This window comes from Bos taurus, unplaced genomic scaffold (genome assembly GCF_002263795.3).
Source record: "Bos taurus isolate L1 Dominette 01449 registration number 42190680 breed Hereford unplaced genomic scaffold, ARS-UCD2.0 Leftover_ScbfJmS_1899, whole genome shotgun sequence".
NCBI lineage: Eukaryota > Metazoa > Chordata > Mammalia > Artiodactyla > Bovidae > Bos > Bos taurus.
In genome coordinates this window covers 935669-955895 of record NW_020190994.1, presented here as the reverse complement: position 1 = coordinate 955895, position 20227 = coordinate 935669, and the positions used below count along the sequence as shown (strand labels likewise).

Below are 20227 nucleotides of genomic sequence, written 5' to 3'. Positions count from 1 at the left end.
TGCCCACAGCAGTGTACATGTGGTGGGGGCAGCTCCCGGGAATGGCTGCCACCAGTGTCTGTGTCCCCAGGGTGAGCCACAGCCACTCCTTACCTCTCTGAGAGACTCTCCAAGGCAAACAGAGTCTTCTGAAATTCAGTCTACCCTTGGGATTCACACCACTGTTTCATTTGGAGTTAATACTTGGACTAGAACATTAAGCATATGCAGGAGTTAATCTTCTGGTAGCTGGACAAACTTTTGCCTGGTTTGCCTCAGGCAGTTTTACCAAATGTTAGAAATGGAAACACTCACAGATTATAAATTCTTCTGCCAGCTGTCCTGCTAAACAACTCTGCATCTCTAACCTTTCCTTGTGTGTGGAGGGGTTGGATTTACTTAGTCTACCTTTGATGGCCTCAGTCACTTCTGCCCTGTGTGTTCTGGAGGCTTTGAAGAATCATATTTAATATGTGTCTTCTTACTCTCTATATGTACTTGGGGTTTTGTTTTCACAATTTTGTGCTATTCATTATTTTGCTTTCTATTTTTTCTTTTTGAGAGAAATTACTGGAAAATTGTTTTTTGCTTGCTGCTATTTTTCATATGGAGCATAATATCAATTTTCTGTTTTCCATAGTTGCAATTTTCCTTGTATGTTATACTTTTCATCAGTGCTCTGAATTGCTGTGACTGCTCCTTGCTGGAGGCAAAGTTGTACATGTGTGCTCAGTCACTCAGTTGTTTCTGACTCTTTGTGACCCCATGGACTGTAGCCCACCAGGCTTTTCTGTCCATGGGATTATCCTGGCAAGAATACTGGAGTGGGTTTCCATTTCCTCTTCAGAGGATCTTCTCAACTCAGGGATTAAACCTGCATTCCCTGTGACTCCTGCATTGAGATGGATTCCTTACCATTGAGCCATTGGAGAAAGTCCCAAAATAATAAGTAACTCTCCCCTCAAATTGCATCAGTAACAGTTCATGTTTGAAATCCTTTGTTATCTTTTTGAAAGATAACAAATTTTCTATCCCAATTAAATAATAGTCATTATCAAGAATAAAACGAATTCACAGATGAGTAGAAGATATGAGCCATGAAATGGCATTATACCTTAATGAGGCTATTTCTCCAACTGTTTTTTTGTTTTGTTTTGTTTTGTTTTAATATTGATTTATTTGGCTGTGCCAGGTCTTAATTTCTGCATGTGGGATCTACTTCCCTGACCAGGGATTGAACCAAGTTTCCCTACATTGGGAGTGTGGAGTCTTAGCTAAAAGACCACCAAGGAAGTCCCTCAATTAAGTTATTAAATATTGTTTCTCAGTGAAAAACTCCAGATATGCTTAGGCAGTAATGACCTACCTTTATTTACACTTCTTTTTGCTGGATTTATATTAAATTTATCCATATTATCTTTGGTGAGTGCTATTACTCTTATTTCTCCTATAATTACAAAGATGTTAGGCTCAAAAGGAGAGCTAAGTAACAAGCAACAGTGTTTCCCAAATAGAATCATAAGTTTCAGGAAAGTTTTGAATGACAGATATTACTGCTGGGCTTCTGGTGGTTTGTGGCTCCAACACTGGACCGCCCTTGGCAACACCTGGGCTGGGACTTCCCGTGTGTACAGTTTGTTGTTCTTGCTTCTCTGTGTGGCCTCCACATTTCCATCTCAGGAAACTATAAACAGTGTGGTTGACAGTCCACTGTGTGAGGGACTCTTCCATGAGCTCTCTATGCCTCTTGGGATGGATGACAGATTACGATGGAAATGTATGAGAACTGATCATTGTACTCAGGTCTAATCATCTTACTTACACTTCTTCAACTAAATAGTGTTCCCTTTATCCTCTATAGTAGATGAAAATCTCCATGAGTTCATGGAGGGAGAGGCAGTTGGTGCAGCCTGTTAACGTGTGTGTGTGCATATGTCCATTTGTGTAGAACAAGACAGGAATGTTAAGATTTAATGAGACCCCCATATGAGGGATGGGGACATCTTTGAATAAATATCCTGATCAAGCACTGGTTGGCTGAGCAGAAAATGCTTGGTTTTCTTTTTGGTGTTTGGTGTTATGGATTCTCCTTCCCTCCTCTTTTGTGTGTGTTCCTCAGCTTCAGACAGACAGAAGAGAGCTATCAAAGCATACCTGTCAGGTAAGCAAAGCTTACTCTGTCTGTGTTAGTAATGCGGATTGCCAGAAAAGGAAAAGCCCTGTTCCTGAAAGACTTCCAAACTTTTAACATTTTGTCTTTTGAGAAGTCTGTGAAGGAAATGACATTGAGGCCCAAGGTGTTTAGTTTTGTTAACTTGAATTTGTTGATTGATTTCCCTTGATGGTGAAAAAGGGATCCTAGGAAGAAGGGGACCTTCAAGGGGTGACTAGAGGGAGGAAGTAGATTGTGAGGTGGAGTGGCTGTTTGGCAGGGTGGGTAGGTGTTGCCGTTCCTTTGCCTTTTTCTTTGGGAAATAAACTTGCTTTCCCTGAGTCTTACTCAGGGTGGAAGCCCAGTGCACCCTGAGTCAATTGGTTTAGGCCTTGGGGAAGAGAGGATTGGTAACATTTCTTCCAAACCACCAACTTCAGTGGATGGTGGATCAAGAACTATGGAGATATGATTTTTTAGCTTGGCCTCCACCATGTTTAATTTTTTACTCCAAGGAACATTCCAACTTCTAGAGGGTAGAGGCGTAGTGAGGCAGTGCTCTCGGGAGCTGAGAGCCTGCAGAGCTGTGAAGCCTGGTTTCTTTGTGGTACTCCTGCCAAAGCCAGTTTCCATTCCCTGGATCTACGTGTGGAGTTTGGGGTAGAAAAGAGTGGATTTGTTTATGCCAGTGTCTCAGTTCATAAAGATTCATGAAGACGGTGATAAAAACACGTCTCCCATACATGAACCACATTGACTTTCTATTGGGCTGGGACATTGAGAGTATGGGGGACAGGGGCAGGCTGCCAGCAGGCTTGTTCCTGTGGAAGCAGATTTCTTCCTCTTCTTCTGCCACCTTTTTCTTTATTCATCTTAAGGCTCAGTTGGTATTGAGCCTATTTGTGATATTTGTTGAGCATCCATGGTGTGCTAAGCACAATGTACTAAGGCTTTACTATGTTTGAATGGAAAATTTTGCCTTCAGGTTAAACTGTTGCCTGCTTGACTTATAGGACATAATAAATCTGCATATTTTTCTTTTAAATTAGTCACAAATGTAGCATTTTCTCAAAATGCATTTTAAACATGCTAATGATAAAAGTAAATCTTGTGTAAAGAAAAATTGACATTTCTAATTAAGACTTTTTTCTTTTCTTTTAGGAAGGCACCAGAGTAGTTCAACCCATATTTTTGGGGAAAATGATTAGTTGTATTGAAAACTATGATCCCAATGATTCTACCTCTTTGCACGAAGCCTATGGCTACGCGGCAGGGCTGAGCGCCTGCGTGCTCGTGTGGGCCGTTCTGCACCACTTGTACTTCTACCATATGCAGCGTGTGGGGATGAGGCTGAGAGTAGCCCTGTGCCATATGATCTACCGCAAGGTGAGTGTCACTCGGTTCCACAGTGTGTACCTCCCCTGAAGGATCAGGAACATTTAGGGAAAGTTCTCTGTAAACTAAACATTTTGTAACTGGGATCATTTGTACTTTACTGGAGAAGCTTGGTATTTGCACCAAGTCAAGTTTTTTTTTGTTGCTTTTCCAATATATAATAAAAAGTTTCCTACTGAGATTGGATCAGGGCTACCTTTTATGATTTTTAGCCACATAATATCCACGTTGCATAATATCCACTAAATCTGTAATAAAATCTAATTAAAAATTAAAGTATCAAAGGTATCCCATTGATTTTCAATGTTTTTATGCCTAATTCTCATAGTGGTATTTCTGGAAATTTTGTTGTCGTTGTTCATTAAAACCTTCAAAGCTGTATTTAAAAGTGAACTTCAGGATTGGACCCATAAAATTAAATCTTGGAGAACAGAATGGATTTGAGAAAGGGAATGATTATATTTTCCAATGGCCCATTTAATCACATTCAGTACAATTGTGTTAACTAAAGAAAAATATAAATAAAACTCAGGCTTAATACAGACTCACTATATGCTATATGCTATAGTTACAATTGTTTTATTGGCATTAAAGACAATAATTGGACATTTTGGATAAAACTTGAAAATTTCCATTGTCTTTAGTAATTTGAGAGAGAATTTGTTGCTGTTCTTTCAAGTTATTTTCATAATACTATGTTTCCTTTTTCTCTTTAGTATGCATTATAGAAGTTTTAATAAGACCTGATTTGATGTGTTCAGTGATTTTTATATTGAGAAATGCCACACAACTATTTCACAGCTTACCCTGATCTTAGCTAGTGTACAAGGAATTAGGATTTCAGATGTCTTTACAAAGAAATTGCCACAGATATACCATGTCAACTGTTGAAAGTCTCTGTGTAAACTTGTGTCTCAGTATCTTGTTGCCCTGGGTTATTTGCTTTAAAAAATCCTTATTTTATTGTATTATATACTTGAATTTTTCTGCGAGAGTAGATCTGAAGTGTTCTCAAGTGAAAGTGTGAAAGTGAAAGTCACTCAGTTGTGTCCGACTCTTTCTGACCCCATGGACTATGTAGTTCATGGAATTCTCCAGGCCAGAATAATGGAGTGGGTAGCCTTTCCTTCTCCAGGGAATCTTCCCAACCCAGGGATCAAACCCAGGTCTCCCTCATTGCAGGCATATTCTTTATCAGCTGAGCCAAAAGGAAGACCTAAGTGTTCTCAGGAGACACACAAAATGGTAACTACATAAAGTGTGAATATGTCAATTGGTTTTACTACAGAAATCATTTCCCAATGTATATTTTTAACAATAATCGTGTTGTCTACCTTAATACATATAATTTTTATTAAAAGATAAAATCCTAATCAAAAGCGAAAACCAAACAATTTAAATTGAAATCATCACTTCTTTTACCTAGTAGCTACTTATGCTGCTTATCTAGAGCTTCTGTTTCTTGGGAATGTTTTTCTTGGCAAAATGTAAAGTGTCTTCTCCTCATCTTTCCTTGAGCAGAATCTTGTTAATCTCAAGGGTCCCTGGCATCTCATTGTGTGTGTTTGGCACGTGAGCTGGTTTCTTCCTGGGTGATGTGGAAATGGCAGTGATAACTGTAGACTCTAGCCAGGGTTCTTCATTGTCCCTCATCATATATTTGTTATTCTCTTGCACCTTTCACTGTTTAGGAGATGAGTACTCAAATTTCTCCACAAGTTAGCTAGATGTTTGTCTTTCTAGATCGTGCTTAGCTCCCATAAGTATGTGTGAAATGTCACCAGAACTGCACTGTGAAAACCTTGTTAGGTGTGAGGTCATGCTTCAGGCAAAGCTCACTGTTTGCTGCACAGGTGAGCCATTGTCTACCTGTTTTTCTTCCTCTTCCCACTAACACTTTGGAATGTGACCTTTGGGAAATTTTTAGGCTCTTTTTAGCTGAAATTTGAATGATCTTGTCAGATGTGTCATAAATATAATGATTTGTCATTTCTACAAATTTAGTAAAGTTACTTTTGGCTTTTGGTCATTGATTTTTAAAAATTATTATAAAATATGCACAACATAAAATTTACAATTTTAACTAATTTGGGGAACATTGTTTATTGACATTAATAACATAAAGAACTGACTCATTGGAACAGACCCTGATGTTGGGAAGGACTGAAGGCGAAAAGAGACAGGGGTGGCAAATGATGAAATGTTTAGATACCTTCACTGACTCAATGGACATGAATTTGAGCAACCTTCAGGAGATAGTGGAGGACTGAGGAGACTGCTGTGCTGCAGTCCATGGCATTGCAAAGAGTTGGGCATGACTTAGTGACTGAACAACAACAATTTAGTGACATTAGGAACATTTACATTGTTGAGGAAGCAACACTGCTATTCATCTCCAGAATTTCATCTTCTCAAAGTGATCCTCTGCATCCAATAAACACTAATTCTCCAGCCACCCCACCCCACCCCTACCAGCCATCACCATTCTACTTCAGTCTTTGAATGTGACTTGGTGTCCCATGTAAGTGGAATCGTGAAATATTTGTCATTTTGTGTCTTGTTTATGTCATGTAGCACAATGTCTTAAGGGTTCATTGACGGTGGAGCAGATGTCAAATTTAATTCCATTTTACAATTGAATAATATTCCATTATAGGTATATACAGCATTCTCTGTATCCATTCATCTGTTAGTGAACATTTGGGTTGTTTCTGCCTTTTGGCTATTGTGATCATTGCTGCTGTGAACACAAGTGTATAAATATCTGTTCAAGTTCATACATTCAGTTCTTTTGAGTACATTCCCAGAAGTGGAATTGCTGTATTACATGCTAATTTTGTGTTTTTTGAGGAACTGCCATACTCTCTTCTATGGCCGCTACGTTGTTTTACATTCCCACTTTATCATTGATTTTTCTGTTTAACCTGAGGACTAAATGAAACAGTTTTATGAACCGTGAGACTGTTTGGATCCGATTGGTGGTCTTTGAAGAAGCTCATGGTGTCTGTTCAGGTTCCTCAGATCTCTAGGACATTTTTCTTAACAAATAAAGGAATTGTGCAGCAGAGGCTGTGTTTTTTGTAAAGTCAGCAGACTGGCATTAAGAACAGAGGTTCCTCACAGAAACAGTGTTTTGAACATTATAGTCACTCATTTCAGAATGAATAAACTAAGCCCAAAGGGTTTAAATGAGGTCACACACAGAATTGATAATCAATTCCAGATTTATAGTCCATCCAAGTCCTCTAATTTCTTTCTTTAAGTCAGCCTTTCCACTCACATCTAGTTTGGCTCAAATTTATTTTGGTTTGTTTTTAAGTCTAAATCAACATCCTTTTATCCTTCAGACAGGTTCAAGTTCATTGAGAAACAGGATGGGGGATTTTGCTTCTACCTCCTGCTCCTCTCTTTGCTGTTCTTGTGGGTAGGGCTATCACCACATTGAGGAGAAAAAGGATGAATATAGGTCCCTAGAACCCTGCTGTTCGGGGTCACTCTCTTTGTCCTAGCACTGTTCAAGACTCCATGAAAACAGTCCATTTTGCTATGTTGTAAGATTGACTTGGTATCACCTTAGCAATCCAATTCTCTGTATCTTTCTCTCACTAGGTACTTCGTCTGAGTAGCTCGGCCATGGGGAAGACCACCACAGGCCAGATAGTCAACCTACTGTCTAACGATGTGAACAGGTTTGATCAGGTAAGCTGCCCCTGAGGGATCCTCTTTCATTTCCCATCCTTCTTACTGAGGGTAGCTTATTGGAAGGCCAGGTGCCAGGATTTGGTGTCAGCCAGGGTTCTGTTGAGGACCTAAGACAAGGGTCCTCTTTATCCAACTCTCATTTCTTCAGTATGCAGCTTAGATGTAACAATGTGTGTTGTCCTGTGGATGAGAATTTTGTTTTTCTAATAATAGGCAGTAGGATTCTATCCCAGCTTGGTTAGTGTCCCTAGGGGTCCTTCTGGTGTGGCCTTCTTGGCATATGGTGTTGGTGTTGCTGGGCTGTCTTCCTCCTCCTCTGGATGATGAAGGCCTGGTGGGCAGGGGTAATTCTTTCCCTGTTCAGTGCCTGCTATATAGGGAGCCTGTGAGGAATAATGCCAAGTGGATGGTCCTCAGCCAGACACAACCTACTGTCTGCTGTCCCCTCACACTCTTTTTTCCCACTTACTTTATGAATAGATTACATTACCCAGGGCATTGTAGCTGTTGGTAAGATCTGTACTGCACTAGACCACTTCTCCTTCAATTATTCATTCATCAAACATGAAGTAAGACTTCTACTCAGTTTCAGGGATAAATTAGGTTTAGTTTTTGCACCCCGCCCCCAAAGCCACAGCCTGTCAGGGAGGTAAATACTTAAGTAATTACTGGAGAGAGTAGTAGGTACCATAATATAGGCTCTCCTGGGGAGATGGTGGCTGAATTTTGGAACAAAGAGAGTTTGGGGAAACCCTGAGCTCATCTGTGTTGTGGATAAAATTCAGATCTTCCTCCCAGTGCTGCTGATTGGGTTCTCCCTGGCTGGTCCTGTGCTGCCCCAGAACAGTGTCATCTGGGGTTGGATGTGTGGATTTCTGCTTTAGCAGGTTTAAAACCCACTGTGATTATTTCTGTTTTGGTTCCTGTATCTTCCTTACAAGCATATTATTTCTATACTGTGTCCTTACTTGTGTTGTTTTTTATAATATCCTAAGAAGGCTTATCTTTTTCTTTAAGGTAATGATGTTCTTGCACTATCTGTGGGTGGGGCCACTGCAGGCAATTGCAGTGACTGCCCTGCTCTGGATGGAAACAGGAATATCGTGTCTTGCTGGGATGGCGGTTCTCATTTTCCTTCTGTTGTTGCAAAGCTGCTTTGGGATGTGGTTTTCATCACTCAGGTAAGTGAAACACTGGTTTTAAAAATAGGTAACATATATTTGGTGACAACTACAATCTGTTGGATGCTTTTGTTTAAAAAACAAAGTGCCTTCTCTGATCTTTTCTTTGTGTGTGTTGTAGACCCTTCAGGCTTAGTTTAGCCAGTGGTGGCTCCAGCTTTAAGCTGAAGGATAATCTTGAAGCAGGAAAAGTTATGGGATTTTCCAGACCCTCCCAGCACTGTACCTGAATATGTAGAGTATCCTTGAGCACAATGTACCTATATTGAAGTTATTTAAACATTATTAAATAGTAATAATCTTACAGGCTCTATCTTAGCTGCATGTATTTTTATTAAGCTTGGGTTAGAGTGATTTTTCCAGTATGTATATTCATGTCTTATTTTTAATTCAATGTTTCCATTAATTTATAAGTGTCCAAGGACAAAGTCAGTTTTGATTAATTTTTTAAATCAACCTATTTATTTTAATTGGAGGCTAATTACAATATTGTGGTGATTTTTGCCATATATTGACATGAATCAGCCATGTGTATATATGTGCCCCCATCCTGAACACCCCTCTCAACTCCCTCCCCATCCCATCCCTCTGGGTTGTCCCAGTGCACCAGCTTTGAGTGCCCTGTTTCATTCATCGAACTTGAACTGGTCATCTATTTCACATATAACAATATACATGTTTCAATGCTGTTCTCTCAAATTGTCCCACCCTCAGCTTCTCCCACAGAGTCAAAAAGTCTGTTCTTTATATCTGTGTCTGTTTTTCTGTGTCACATATGGGGTCATTGTTACCATCTTTCTAAAGTCCATATATATGCATTAATAAACTGTATTGATGTTTTTCTTTCTGACTTACTTCACTTTGTATAATAGGCTCCAGTTTCATCCACCTCATTAAAACTGATTCAAATGTGTTCTTTTTAATTGCTGAGTGATATTCTATTGTGTGTATGTACCACAACTTTCTTATCCATTCATCTGCTGATGGATATCTAGGTTGCTTCCATGTCCTAGCTATTGTAAACAGTGCTGCGATAAACACTGGCATACACATGTCTCTTTCAATTCTGGTTTCCTCAGTGTATATGCCCAGCAGTGGGATTGGAGGGTCATATGGCAGTTCTATTTCCAGTTTTTTTAAGGAATCTCCACACTGTTCTCCAGAGTGGTTGTACTAGTTTGCATTCCCACAAACAGTGTAAGAGGGTTCCCTTTTCTCCACACCCTCTCCAGAATTTATTGTTTGTAGACTTTTTGATAGCAGTCATTCTGACCATCATGAGATGGTACCTCATTGTGGTTTTGATTTGCATTTCTCTGATAATGAGTGATGTTGAGAATCTTTTCTTATGTTAGCCCTCTGTATGTCTTCTTTGGAAAAATGTCTGTTTAGTTCTTTGGCCCATTTTTGGATTGGGTCATTTATTTTTCCATTATTGAGCTGCATGAGCAGGTTGTATATTTTTAAGCTTAATTCTTTGTCTGTTGCTTTGTTCACTACTATTTCTCCCATTCTGAAGGCTGTCTTTTCATCTTGTTTATAGTTTCCTTCATTGTAAAAGAGCTTTTAAGTTTAACTAGTTCCCATTTGTTTATTTTTGCTTTTATTTCCATTACTCTGGGAGGTGGGTCATAGAAGATCTTTCTGTGATTTATGTCAGAGTGTTTTGCCTATGTTTTTGTCTAGGAGTTTTATATTTTCTGGTCTTACATTTAGATCTTTCCTCCATTTTGAGTTTATTTTTGTGTATGGTGTTAGAAAGTGTTCTTTCATTCTTTTACAGTCAGTTGACCTGTTTTCCCAGCAAAACTTGTTAAGGAGATTATCTTTTCTCCATTGCATATTCTTGCCTTCTTTATCAAAGATAAGGTATCCATAGGTGTGTGGATTTATCTCTGGACTTTCTGTTTTGTTCCATCAATTTTATATTTCTGTCTTTGTGCCAGTACCATACTGTCTTGATGACTGTAGCTTTGTAGTAGAGCCTGAAGTCAGGCAGGTTGAGTCCTCCAGTTGCATTCTTCTTTCTCAAGATTGCTTTGGCTAGTCAAAGTTTGTTATATTTCCATATAAATTGTGAAATTATTTGTTCTAGTTCTCTGAAAAATACTGATGGTAGCTTGATAGGGATTGCATTGAATCTATAGATTGCTTTGGTTAGTATACTCATTTTCACTATATTGATTCTTCCAATCCATGAACATGGTATATTTCTCCATCTATTTATGTCATCGTTGATTTGTTTCATCAGTGTTTTATAGTTTTTTAGATATAGGCCTTTTGTTTCTTTATGTAGACTTATTTCTAAGTATTTTATTCTTTTCATTGCAGTGGTGAATGAAATTGTTTCCTTAATTTCTCTTTCTTTTATCTCATTGTTAGTGTATAGGAATGCAAGTGATTTCTGTGTATTAATTTTATATACTGCAGCTTTACTATACTCATTATTAACTCTTGTAATTTTCTGGTGGAGTCTTTAGGGTTTTCTATGTAGAGGATCATGTCATCTGCAAATAGTGAGAGTTTTGCTTCTTTTCCAATCTGTATTCCTTGTATTTCTTTTTCTTTTCTGATTGCTGTGGCCAAAACTTCCAAAACTAAATTGAATAATAGTGGTGAGAGTGGGCACCCTTGTCTTATTCCTGACTTCAGGGGAAATGCTGTCAGTTTTTCACCATTGAGGATAATGTTTGCTGTGGGTTTATCATATATGGTTTTTATTATGTTGAGGTATGTTCCTTCTATGCCTGCTTTCTGAAGGGTTTTTTATCATAAATGGATGTTGAATTTTGTCAAAGGCTTTCTCTTCATCTATTGAGATAATCATATGGTTTTTATCTTTCAATTTGTTAACGTGCTGTATCACATTGATCTGCAAATATCAATGAATCCTTGCATCCCTGGGATAAAGCCCACTTGGTCATGATGTATGATCTTTTTAATATGTTGTTGGATCATCTTTGCTAGAGTTTTGAGAATTTTTACATCTATGTTCATCAGTGATATTGGCCTGTAGTTTTCTTTTTTTGTGGCATCTTTGTTTGGTTTTGGTATTAGGGTGATGGTGGCCTCATAGAATGAGTTTGGGAGTTTCCCTTCCTCTGCAATTTCCTGGAAGAGTTTGAGTAGGATAGGTGTTAAAATTTTTGGTAGAATTCACCTGTGAAGCCATCAGGCCCTGGGCTTTTGTTTGTTGAAAGATTTTTGATTACAGTTCTGATTTTCATGTTTGTGATTGGTCTGTTAAGATTTTCTATTTCTTCCTTGTTCAGTTTTGGAAGGTTGTACTTTCCTAAGAATTCATCCATATCTTCCAAGTTGGCCATTTTATTTGTATGTAGTTGCTGATACTAGTCTCTTATGAGCCTTTGAATTTCTGTGTTGTCTGTTGTGATTTCTCCATTTTCATTTATAATATTGTTGATTTGATTCTTCTCCATTTTTTTCCTTGAGGAGTCTGGCTAATGATTTGCCTATTTTATTTACCTTCTCAAGGAACCAGCTTTTAGTTCTGTTGATTTTTGCTATAGTCTCCTTTGTTTCTTTTTCATTAATTTCTGCTCTAATTTTTATGATTTCTTTCCTTCAACTAACCCTGGGGTTCTTCATTTGTTTCTTTTTCCTAGTTGGTTTAGGTGTAAAGATAGGTTATGTATTTGATTTTTCTCTTGTTTCTTGAGGTAAGCATGTATTGCTATGAACCTTTGTCTTAGCACTGCTTTTTACTGAATCCCATAGGTTTTGAGTTGTTGGGTTTTCATTTTCATTTGTTTTTATGCATATTTTGATTTCCTTTTTGATTTCTTACATGATTTTCTGGTTATTCAGAAGCATGTTGTTTAGCCTCCATATGTTTGTATTTTTAATAGTTTTTTTCCTCTAGATGACATCTAATCTTACCATGTTGTGATCCAAAAAGATGCTTGAAATGATTTCAATTTTTTTTTTTTTTTAATTTACTAAGGCTAGATTTACAGCCCAGGATGTGTAGTATGTGGTCTATCCTGGTGAATGTTCCATGTGCACTTGAGAAAATGGTAAAATTCATTGTTTTGGGTGAAATGTCCTATAGATATCAATTAGGTCTAACTGGTTCATTGTATCATTTAAAGTTTGCGTTTCCTTGCTAATTTTCTGTTTGGTTGAGCTATCCATAGGTGTGAGTGGGGTACTAAATTTTCCCACTATTATTGTATTACTGTTAATTTCCCCTTTCAAACTTATTAGCATTTGCCTTATGTATTGAGGTGCTCCAATGTTGGGTATATGAAAGTGAAAGTGAAAGTCACTCAGAGGTGTCTGACTCTTTGCAACCCCATAGACTTTATAGTCCATGGAATTCTCCAGGCCAGAATACAGGAGTGGGTAACCTTTCCCTTCTCCAGGGGATTTTCCCATCCCAGGGATTGACCCAGGTCTCCCACGTTGCAGGCAGATTCTTTACCAGCTGAGCCACAAGGGAAGCCCAAGAATACTGGAGTGGGTCTCCTATCCCTTCTCCAGTGGATCTGCCCGACCCAGGAATTGAACCGGGGTCTCCCATATTGCAGTCAGATTCTTTACTAGCTGAACCGCAAGGAAAGGCCAAGAATACTGGAGTGGGTAGCCTGTCCCTTCTCTAGAGGATCTTCCTGACTCAGGAATCAAATCAGGGTCTCCTCCACTGCAGGAAGAAACTGAGCTATGAGGGAAGCCCTTGTTGGGTGCATATATATTTATAATCGTTATATCTTCTTCTTGGATTGGTCTTTTGACCATTATGTAGTGTTCTTCTTTGTCTCTTTTCAGAGCCTTTCTTTCAAAGTCTATTTTATCTGATATGAGTATTGCTACTTCTCCTTTCTTTTGGTCTCCATTTGCATGAAATACCTTTTCCAGCCCTTCACGTTTAGTCTGTATGTGTCCCTTGGTTTGAGGTGGGTCTCTTGTAGACAGCATATATAGGGGTTTGTTTTTAATTCTTTCAGCCAGTCTTTGTCTTTTGATTGGGGCATTAAACCCATTTACATTTAAGGTAATTGATAATTATGAACCTGTTGCCATTTATTTTGTTGTTTTGGGTTTGAGTTTATAAACCTTTTCTGTGTTTCCTGTCTAGAGAAGATCCTTTAGCGTTTGTTGAAGATCTGGTTTGGTGGTGCTGAATTCTCTCAGCTTTTGCTTGTCTGTAAAGCTTTTGATTTCTCCTTCATATTTGAATAAGATGCTTGCTTGGTACAGTAATCTGGGTTGTAGGTTTTTTCTCTTTCATCACTTTAACTATGTCCTGCCATTCCTTTCTGTCCTGAAGAGTTTCTATTGAAAGGTCAGCTGTTATCCTTATGGGGATCTCCTTGTGGATTATTTGTTGCTTTTCCCTTGCTTCTTTAAATATTTTCTATTTGTGTTTGATCTTTGTTAGTTTGATTAATATGTGTCTTGGGGTGTTTCACCTTGGGTTTATCCTGTTTGGCACTCTCTGGGTTTCTTGGACTTTGGTGGCTATTTCCTTCCCCACTTTAGGGAAGTTTTCAACTATTATCTCCTCAAATTTTCTCATGCCCTTTCTTTTCATCTTCTTCTGGGATTCCTATGATTTGAATGTTGGGACATTTTACATTGTCCCAGAGGTCTCTGAGGTTGTCCTCAGTTCTTTTAATTCTTTTTTCTTTTTTCCTCTCTGCTTCATTTATTTTCACCATTCTATCTTCCATCTGACTTATCCTATCTTCTGCCTCAATTATTCTACTGTTCGTTCCCTCCAGAGGCCTTTTGATCTCAGTTATTGCATTATTCATTATTGATTGACTCTTCTTTATCTCTTCTAGGTCCTTGTTAAACATTTCTTGCATCTTCTCAATCCTTGTCTCTAGTCTATTTATCTGTAACTCCATTTTGTTTTCAAGATTTTGGATCATCTTTACTATCATTCTGAATTCTTTTTCAGGTAGACTCCCTATATCCTCCTATTTTGTTTGATTTTGTGGGCATTTATCACATTGCTTTACCTGCTGAATATGTCTCTGCCTCTTCTTTTTGTCTAGATTGCTGTGTTTGGGGTGCCCTTTCTGTTTGCTGGCAGTTCATGGTTCCTCTGTATTGTGGAGCCTTCTCCCTGTGGGTGGGGTTGGACTAGTGGTTTGTCAAGGTTTCCTGGTTAGGGGAGCTTGTGTCTGTGTTCTGGTGGGTGGAAATGGATCTCTTTTCTCTGAAGTGCCATGAAGTGTCCAGTAGTGAGTTTTGGGGTGTCTATGGGTTTGGCATGGCTTTGAGAAGCCTGTCTTTTAATGCTCAGGGCTGTGTTCCTGCTTTACTGGAGAATTAGCATGGTATAGCTTGCTCTAGAACTTGTTAACTCTTGGGTGGAGCTGGTTTCAGTGTAGGAATGTATCCTTTTGAGTGAGCTCTTGTCTATTAATTTTCCATGGAATCAGGAGTTCCCTGATATTCTCAAGTTTTGGAGTTAAACCTTCTCCCTCTGGTTTTCAGTCTTATTCTAACAATAGCCTCAAGACTTTTCCATCCATATAACACAGATGATAAAACATCTAGGTTAATGGTGAAACAATTCTCCACAGTGAGGGACACCAAGAGAGGTTCACAGACTTACATGGAGAAGAGGGAGAAGGGAGATAGAGGTGACCAGGAGGAAAAGAGAGGAACTCAAAAAGGGAAAGAGCAATCTAGCCAGTAATCAATTCCCTAAGTGTTCTCCACAGCCCAGAACACCCAGAGGCATTCACAAAGTAGAGAAGAGAAAGGGGAGGGAGGAGATATAGGTGAACTGGGGGAGAAAAAGGAGAGTCAAAAAGGGAGACAGCAATAAAGCCAGCCAGCAATTTCACACACTTAAGTGAAAATGGGTACTGAAGATTATATTCCTAAAGGTACAAAATTGAAAACAAATACCAAAAAGCAAAGATTAAAAATCTAGAGTAGAGGTTAGACTCTCAGGAATACAATATTAAATTTATAAAACAAAATCAATCACAAAATTATGAAAAATATATATGTGAAGTTGCTTTAAAAATAGGGTCTTTTTTGCAAGATAATAGGTTATAAAAATGAAAATGGAGTAATAAGGAACTTAAATTAAAAAATTAAAAAGTGATAATAATAAAAATATATATAGGAATTTCTCTGGAGCTGTTGTGGGCAGTGTGGGGTCAGTTCAGTTTCAGATAGTTCCTTGTTCCAGCTTGTACTTCTTCTCAAGGTTTATCGGCCCCCTCCAATGCTTAGTCAATGTTAACTACAGGGTTTTAATCTGTTGCACCTGTTACTTCCAGAGACGTTCCCTCTTCTTTGCTTATTTTGGCTTCCTCTGTTTGCAAGTCTCTTCAGTGTCTAATTTCCATCCTGACACAAGGGGGCAAAGGTGGTCACTTATTTAGGCTCACTTGTTCAGTTGTGTTGTGGGGAGGGAGGGACAATGCAAACAGATTTCTCTGGCATGTGTGGAGAATGTTCACAGTGTAAGGACCACACTGGGTTTGCCAAAGCTCAAGGTGACATGTGCTTCCTGGGTCTATTCTGCTCAGGCTATAGGGTGCTCTGCAGGGGTACTGTCCAAAGTGGGTCTTCCTTTTCGGGAACTTCCCAGGTCTAAGCTGCTCAGGTTCTTGGGTACTCCACAAGGGCACAGAGTCGGTTGGGTGTGCATTTTGTGCCCTTCCCAGGTCCAAGCAGCTCAGGTGACCAGGTTCTTGGCGAGTGCACTGTCCCAGGTGGGCCATGTGTCTTAATCACCTCTCAGGTCCTGGCCGGTTGGTGTCCCAGGTGTGCCGCAGGAGCACCATCTCAGGTGTGCCATGTGGGAGGTGTGTCTCCTCTGGGGAGCTGATCTCAGGCTGTGACACTCCTGGCAGGTGTCAACTGTCCAGGATCCCAGGAGGACGTGGTTAGCAACTGGGAGCCTGCTTACAGTTTGGTGGAGGATGCCGGTCCCTGGGGCGGATATTGCAGCAGCCCCTTGCCCTGCAGCTCTGGTTGTCGCACACCTGCGTCTCTGCCTCTGGGGAGGTGGGGAGGGCTGGGGGGCTGGTTAGGTCTTCTTTGGTGTTAGCTTAATCCTTTGTTCTGTGTGTAGGCCAGGCTGTGCGTTAGAGCCTTTCATGGGAAAGTTCTCTCTTTTTTTTTGTTCTCTCTGGCAATCTCACAGTTTGGGTTTCTATCTCATGTTAACTCCCTCAGATTGTCCTCAGGGCATTGAGGCCCAGTCCTTATCCTAAGCACTGATTATGCAGCCTGTGCCTCCCTGTCCAGTCCACACTTGTTGGTAGTGGATGAGAGTGTCAGGGCTACTTCTCCACAGGCAGCTGCGGTTAGGTGCATATTGTGTGTGTGTGTGTTTTCCTCCTGGTTATGTTGCCATCTGAGATTCCAAAACTCCCCACAGACCTGCCTGTGAGAGGATTTCCTACTGTGTGGAAACTTCTCCTCCTGCACAACTCCCTCCCCAGGAATCCCTAACTCTTTTTGTCTCTCTTTTTGGCTTTTATATTTTGTCCTACCTCTTTTCAAAGAGAATAGGCTGCCTTTCTGGCTGCCTGGTGTCCTCCACTAGCATTTAGAAGTTGTTTTGTGGAAGTTGCTTGGCATGCAAATGATCTTTTGATGAATTTGTCGGAGGAAAGTGGTCTCCCCATCCTATTCCTTTGCCATCTTGGGACCATCACCAGTCTTGATTAATTATGTCTTTATTTTTCTTTAATTAATTTATTTTACATCACAATATTATATTGGTTTTGCCATACATTTACTTGAATCCACCATGGGTGTACATGAGTTCCCCATCATGAACCCCCCTCCCACCTCCTTCCCCATCCCATCCCTCAAGGTCATCCCAGTGCACCAGCCCCGAGCACCCTGTATCATGCATTGAACCTGGACTGGCGATTTGTTTCACATATGATAATTTACATGTTTCAATGCCATTCTCCCATATAATCCCACCATTGCCCTCTCCCACAGAGTCCAAAAGATTGTTCTATACATCTGTGTCTCTTTTGCTGCCTCGCATACAAGGTTATCATTACATTCTTTCTAAATTCCATATATATGTGTTAATATATTGTATTGGTGTTTTTCTTTCTGGCTCACTTCATTCTGTATAATAGGCTCCAGTTTCATCCACCTTATTAGAACTGATTCAAATGTATTCTTTTTAATGGCTGAGTAATATCCCATTGTGTATCTGTACCACAGCTTTCTTATCCATTCATCTGCTGATGGACATCTAGGTTGGTTCCATGTCCAGGCTATTATAAACAGTGCTGCGATGAACATTGGGGTACACGTGTCTCTTTCAATTCTGGTTTCCTTGGTGTGTATGCCCAGCGGTGGGATTTCTGGGTCATATGGCAGTTCTATTTCCAGGTTTTAAAGGAATCTCCACACCGTTCTCCACAGTGACTGTACTAGTTTGCATTTCCACCAACAGTGTAAGAGGGTTCCCTTTTCTCCACACCCTCTCCAGCATTTATTGCTTGTAGACTTTTGGATCATAGCCATTCTTACTGGTGTGAAATCGTACCTCATTGTGGTTTTGATTTGCATTTCTCTGATAATGAGTGATGTTGAGCATCTTTTCATGTGTTAGCCATCTATATGTCTTCTTTGGAGAAATGTCTGTTTAGTTCTTTGGCCCACTTTTTGATTGGGTCTTCTATTTTTCTGGAATTGAGCTGCAGGAGTTGCTTGTATATTTTTGAGATTAATTCTTTAATTGCTTCGTTTGCTATTATTTTCTCCCATTCTGAAGGCTGTCTTTTAACCTTGCTTATGGGTTCCTTTGTTGTGCAGAAGCTTTTAAGTTTAGTTAGGTCCCATTTGTTTATTTTTGCTTTTATTTCCAATATTCTGGGAGGTGGGTCATAGAGGATCCTGCTGTGATTTATGTCAGAGAGTGTTTTGCCTATGTTTTCTTCTAGGAGTTTTATAGTTTCTGGTCTTACATTTAGATCTTTAATCCATTTTGAGTTTATTTTTGTGTATGGTGTTAGAAAGCGTTCTAATTTCATTCTTTTACAAGTGGTTGAGCAGTTTTCCCAGCACCACTTGTTAAAGAGATTGTCTTTAATCCATTGTATATTCTTGCCTCCTTTGTCAAAGATAAGGTGTCCATAGGTGCATAGGTTTATCTCTGGGCTTTCTACTTTGTTCCATTAATCTATATTTCTGTCTTTGTACCAGTACCATATTTTCTTGATGACTGTGGCTTTGTAGTAGAGCTGGAAGTCAAGCAGGTTGATTCCTCCAGTTCCATTCTTCTTTCTCAAGATTGCTTTGGCTATTCGAGGTTTTTTGTATTTCCATACAAATTGTGAAATTATTAGTTCTAGTTCTCTGAAAAATACCGTTGGTAGCTTGATAGGGATTGCATTGAATCTAGATGGTTTTGGGTAGTATACTCATTTTAAATATATTGATTTTTCTGATCCATGAACACGGTATATTTCTCCATATAATTGTGTTCTCTTTGATTTCTTTCACCAGTGTTTTATAGTTTTCTATATATAGGTCTTTTGTTTCTTTAGGTATATATATTCCTAAGTATTTTATTCTTTTCATTGCAATGGTGAATGGAATTGTTTCCTTAATTTCTGTTTTCTCATTGTTAGCATATAGGAACACAAGGGATTTCTGTGTGTCAATTTTATATCCTTTGACTTTACTATATTCATTGATTAGCTCTAGTAATTTTCTGGTGGAGTCTTTAGGGTTTTCTCTGTAGAGGATCATGTCATCTGCAAACAGTGAGAATTTTACTTCTTCTTTTCCAATCTGAATTCCTTTTATTTCTTTTTCTGCTCTGATTGTTGTGGCCAAAACTTCCAAAACTATGTTGAATAGTAGTGGTGAGAGTGGGCACCCTTGTCTTTTTCCTGACTTTAGGGGAAATGCTTTCAATTTTTCACCATTGAGGATAATGTTTGCTGTGGGTTTGTCATATATAGCTTTTATTATGTTGAGGTATGTTCCTTCTATTCCTGCTTTCTGGAGGGTTTCTGTCTTAAATCAATGTTGAATTTTGCCAAATTATGTCTTTATTATGACTTCTCTGGTGGCTTAGATGGTAAAGCATCTGCCTACAATGCCGGAGACTCAGCTTCGATCCCTGGGTCGGGAAGATCCTCTGAAGAAGGAAATAGTAACCCACTCCAATACTCTTGCCTCAAAAATCTCATGGACAGAGGAATGTGATAGGCTACAGTCCATGGGGTGGCAAAGAGTTGGACATGACTGAGCGACTTCACTTTCACTTTTATAAAGTCTCAGTCTCAGCAGCATATGTGATAGAAAAGTAACTGGTGATGAAGGGCCTAATGGTGATGAGTGAGAGCTGAGGCAGGTTCCAGAGGGTTGGAAGTGGGTCATTGTCCAGATTGTCAGGTGGTGAAGGCGTGTTGTTTGAAGCTAGGTGAGTTGTTTTGTGTCTGTATGTACCTTTATGTGAGGTATTTTTCTTTACTTGAAATTCCCTTTCCTCTCCTTGCTGTGGAGAGATGTTCCTTATCCTTTGAGGCCCTGTTCCAGTGGTACAAGGTGTCTTAAGTTTTGCTTGTTCTCCTTTCCTAATGTTATTAGCAGCCTCATCTTTTCTGTTCCCCAGAATTTTACTCCTATTTTATTACAGCACAGACACTGTTTTCCTGTTAGATTCCTTTCTGCCTTTCCTGTTCAACCTCCATCTTCTTGGGCAGATGGTTTTTATCTGACTCACTTCAGGTCTTCCTTGGCTGTTACTGCAAGTTCTCTGAGTTAGTCTTTGAATGAGGCTGAGTTGTTGACTTCCTAGAAGTCTTTTTCTCCATTTGTACTTTGAATAGTACCTTCC

The 20227-nt window shown here is 39.3% G+C and overlaps 1 protein-coding gene across 1 annotated transcript in view; it reads left to right on the top strand.

Moving 5' to 3' along the window:
• The window catches only part of LOC523126 (ATP-binding cassette sub-family C member 4), a 205713-nt gene that overhangs the window by 14593 nt on the left and 170893 nt on the right, over positions 1-20227 (top strand). Inside the window, 3 exon segments of the mRNA XM_010810937.4 lie at positions 3293-3517; positions 7136-7225; positions 8246-8409. Of these exon segments, the coding sequence (XP_010809239.3) occupies positions 3293-3517; positions 7136-7225; positions 8246-8409 (479 nt within the window).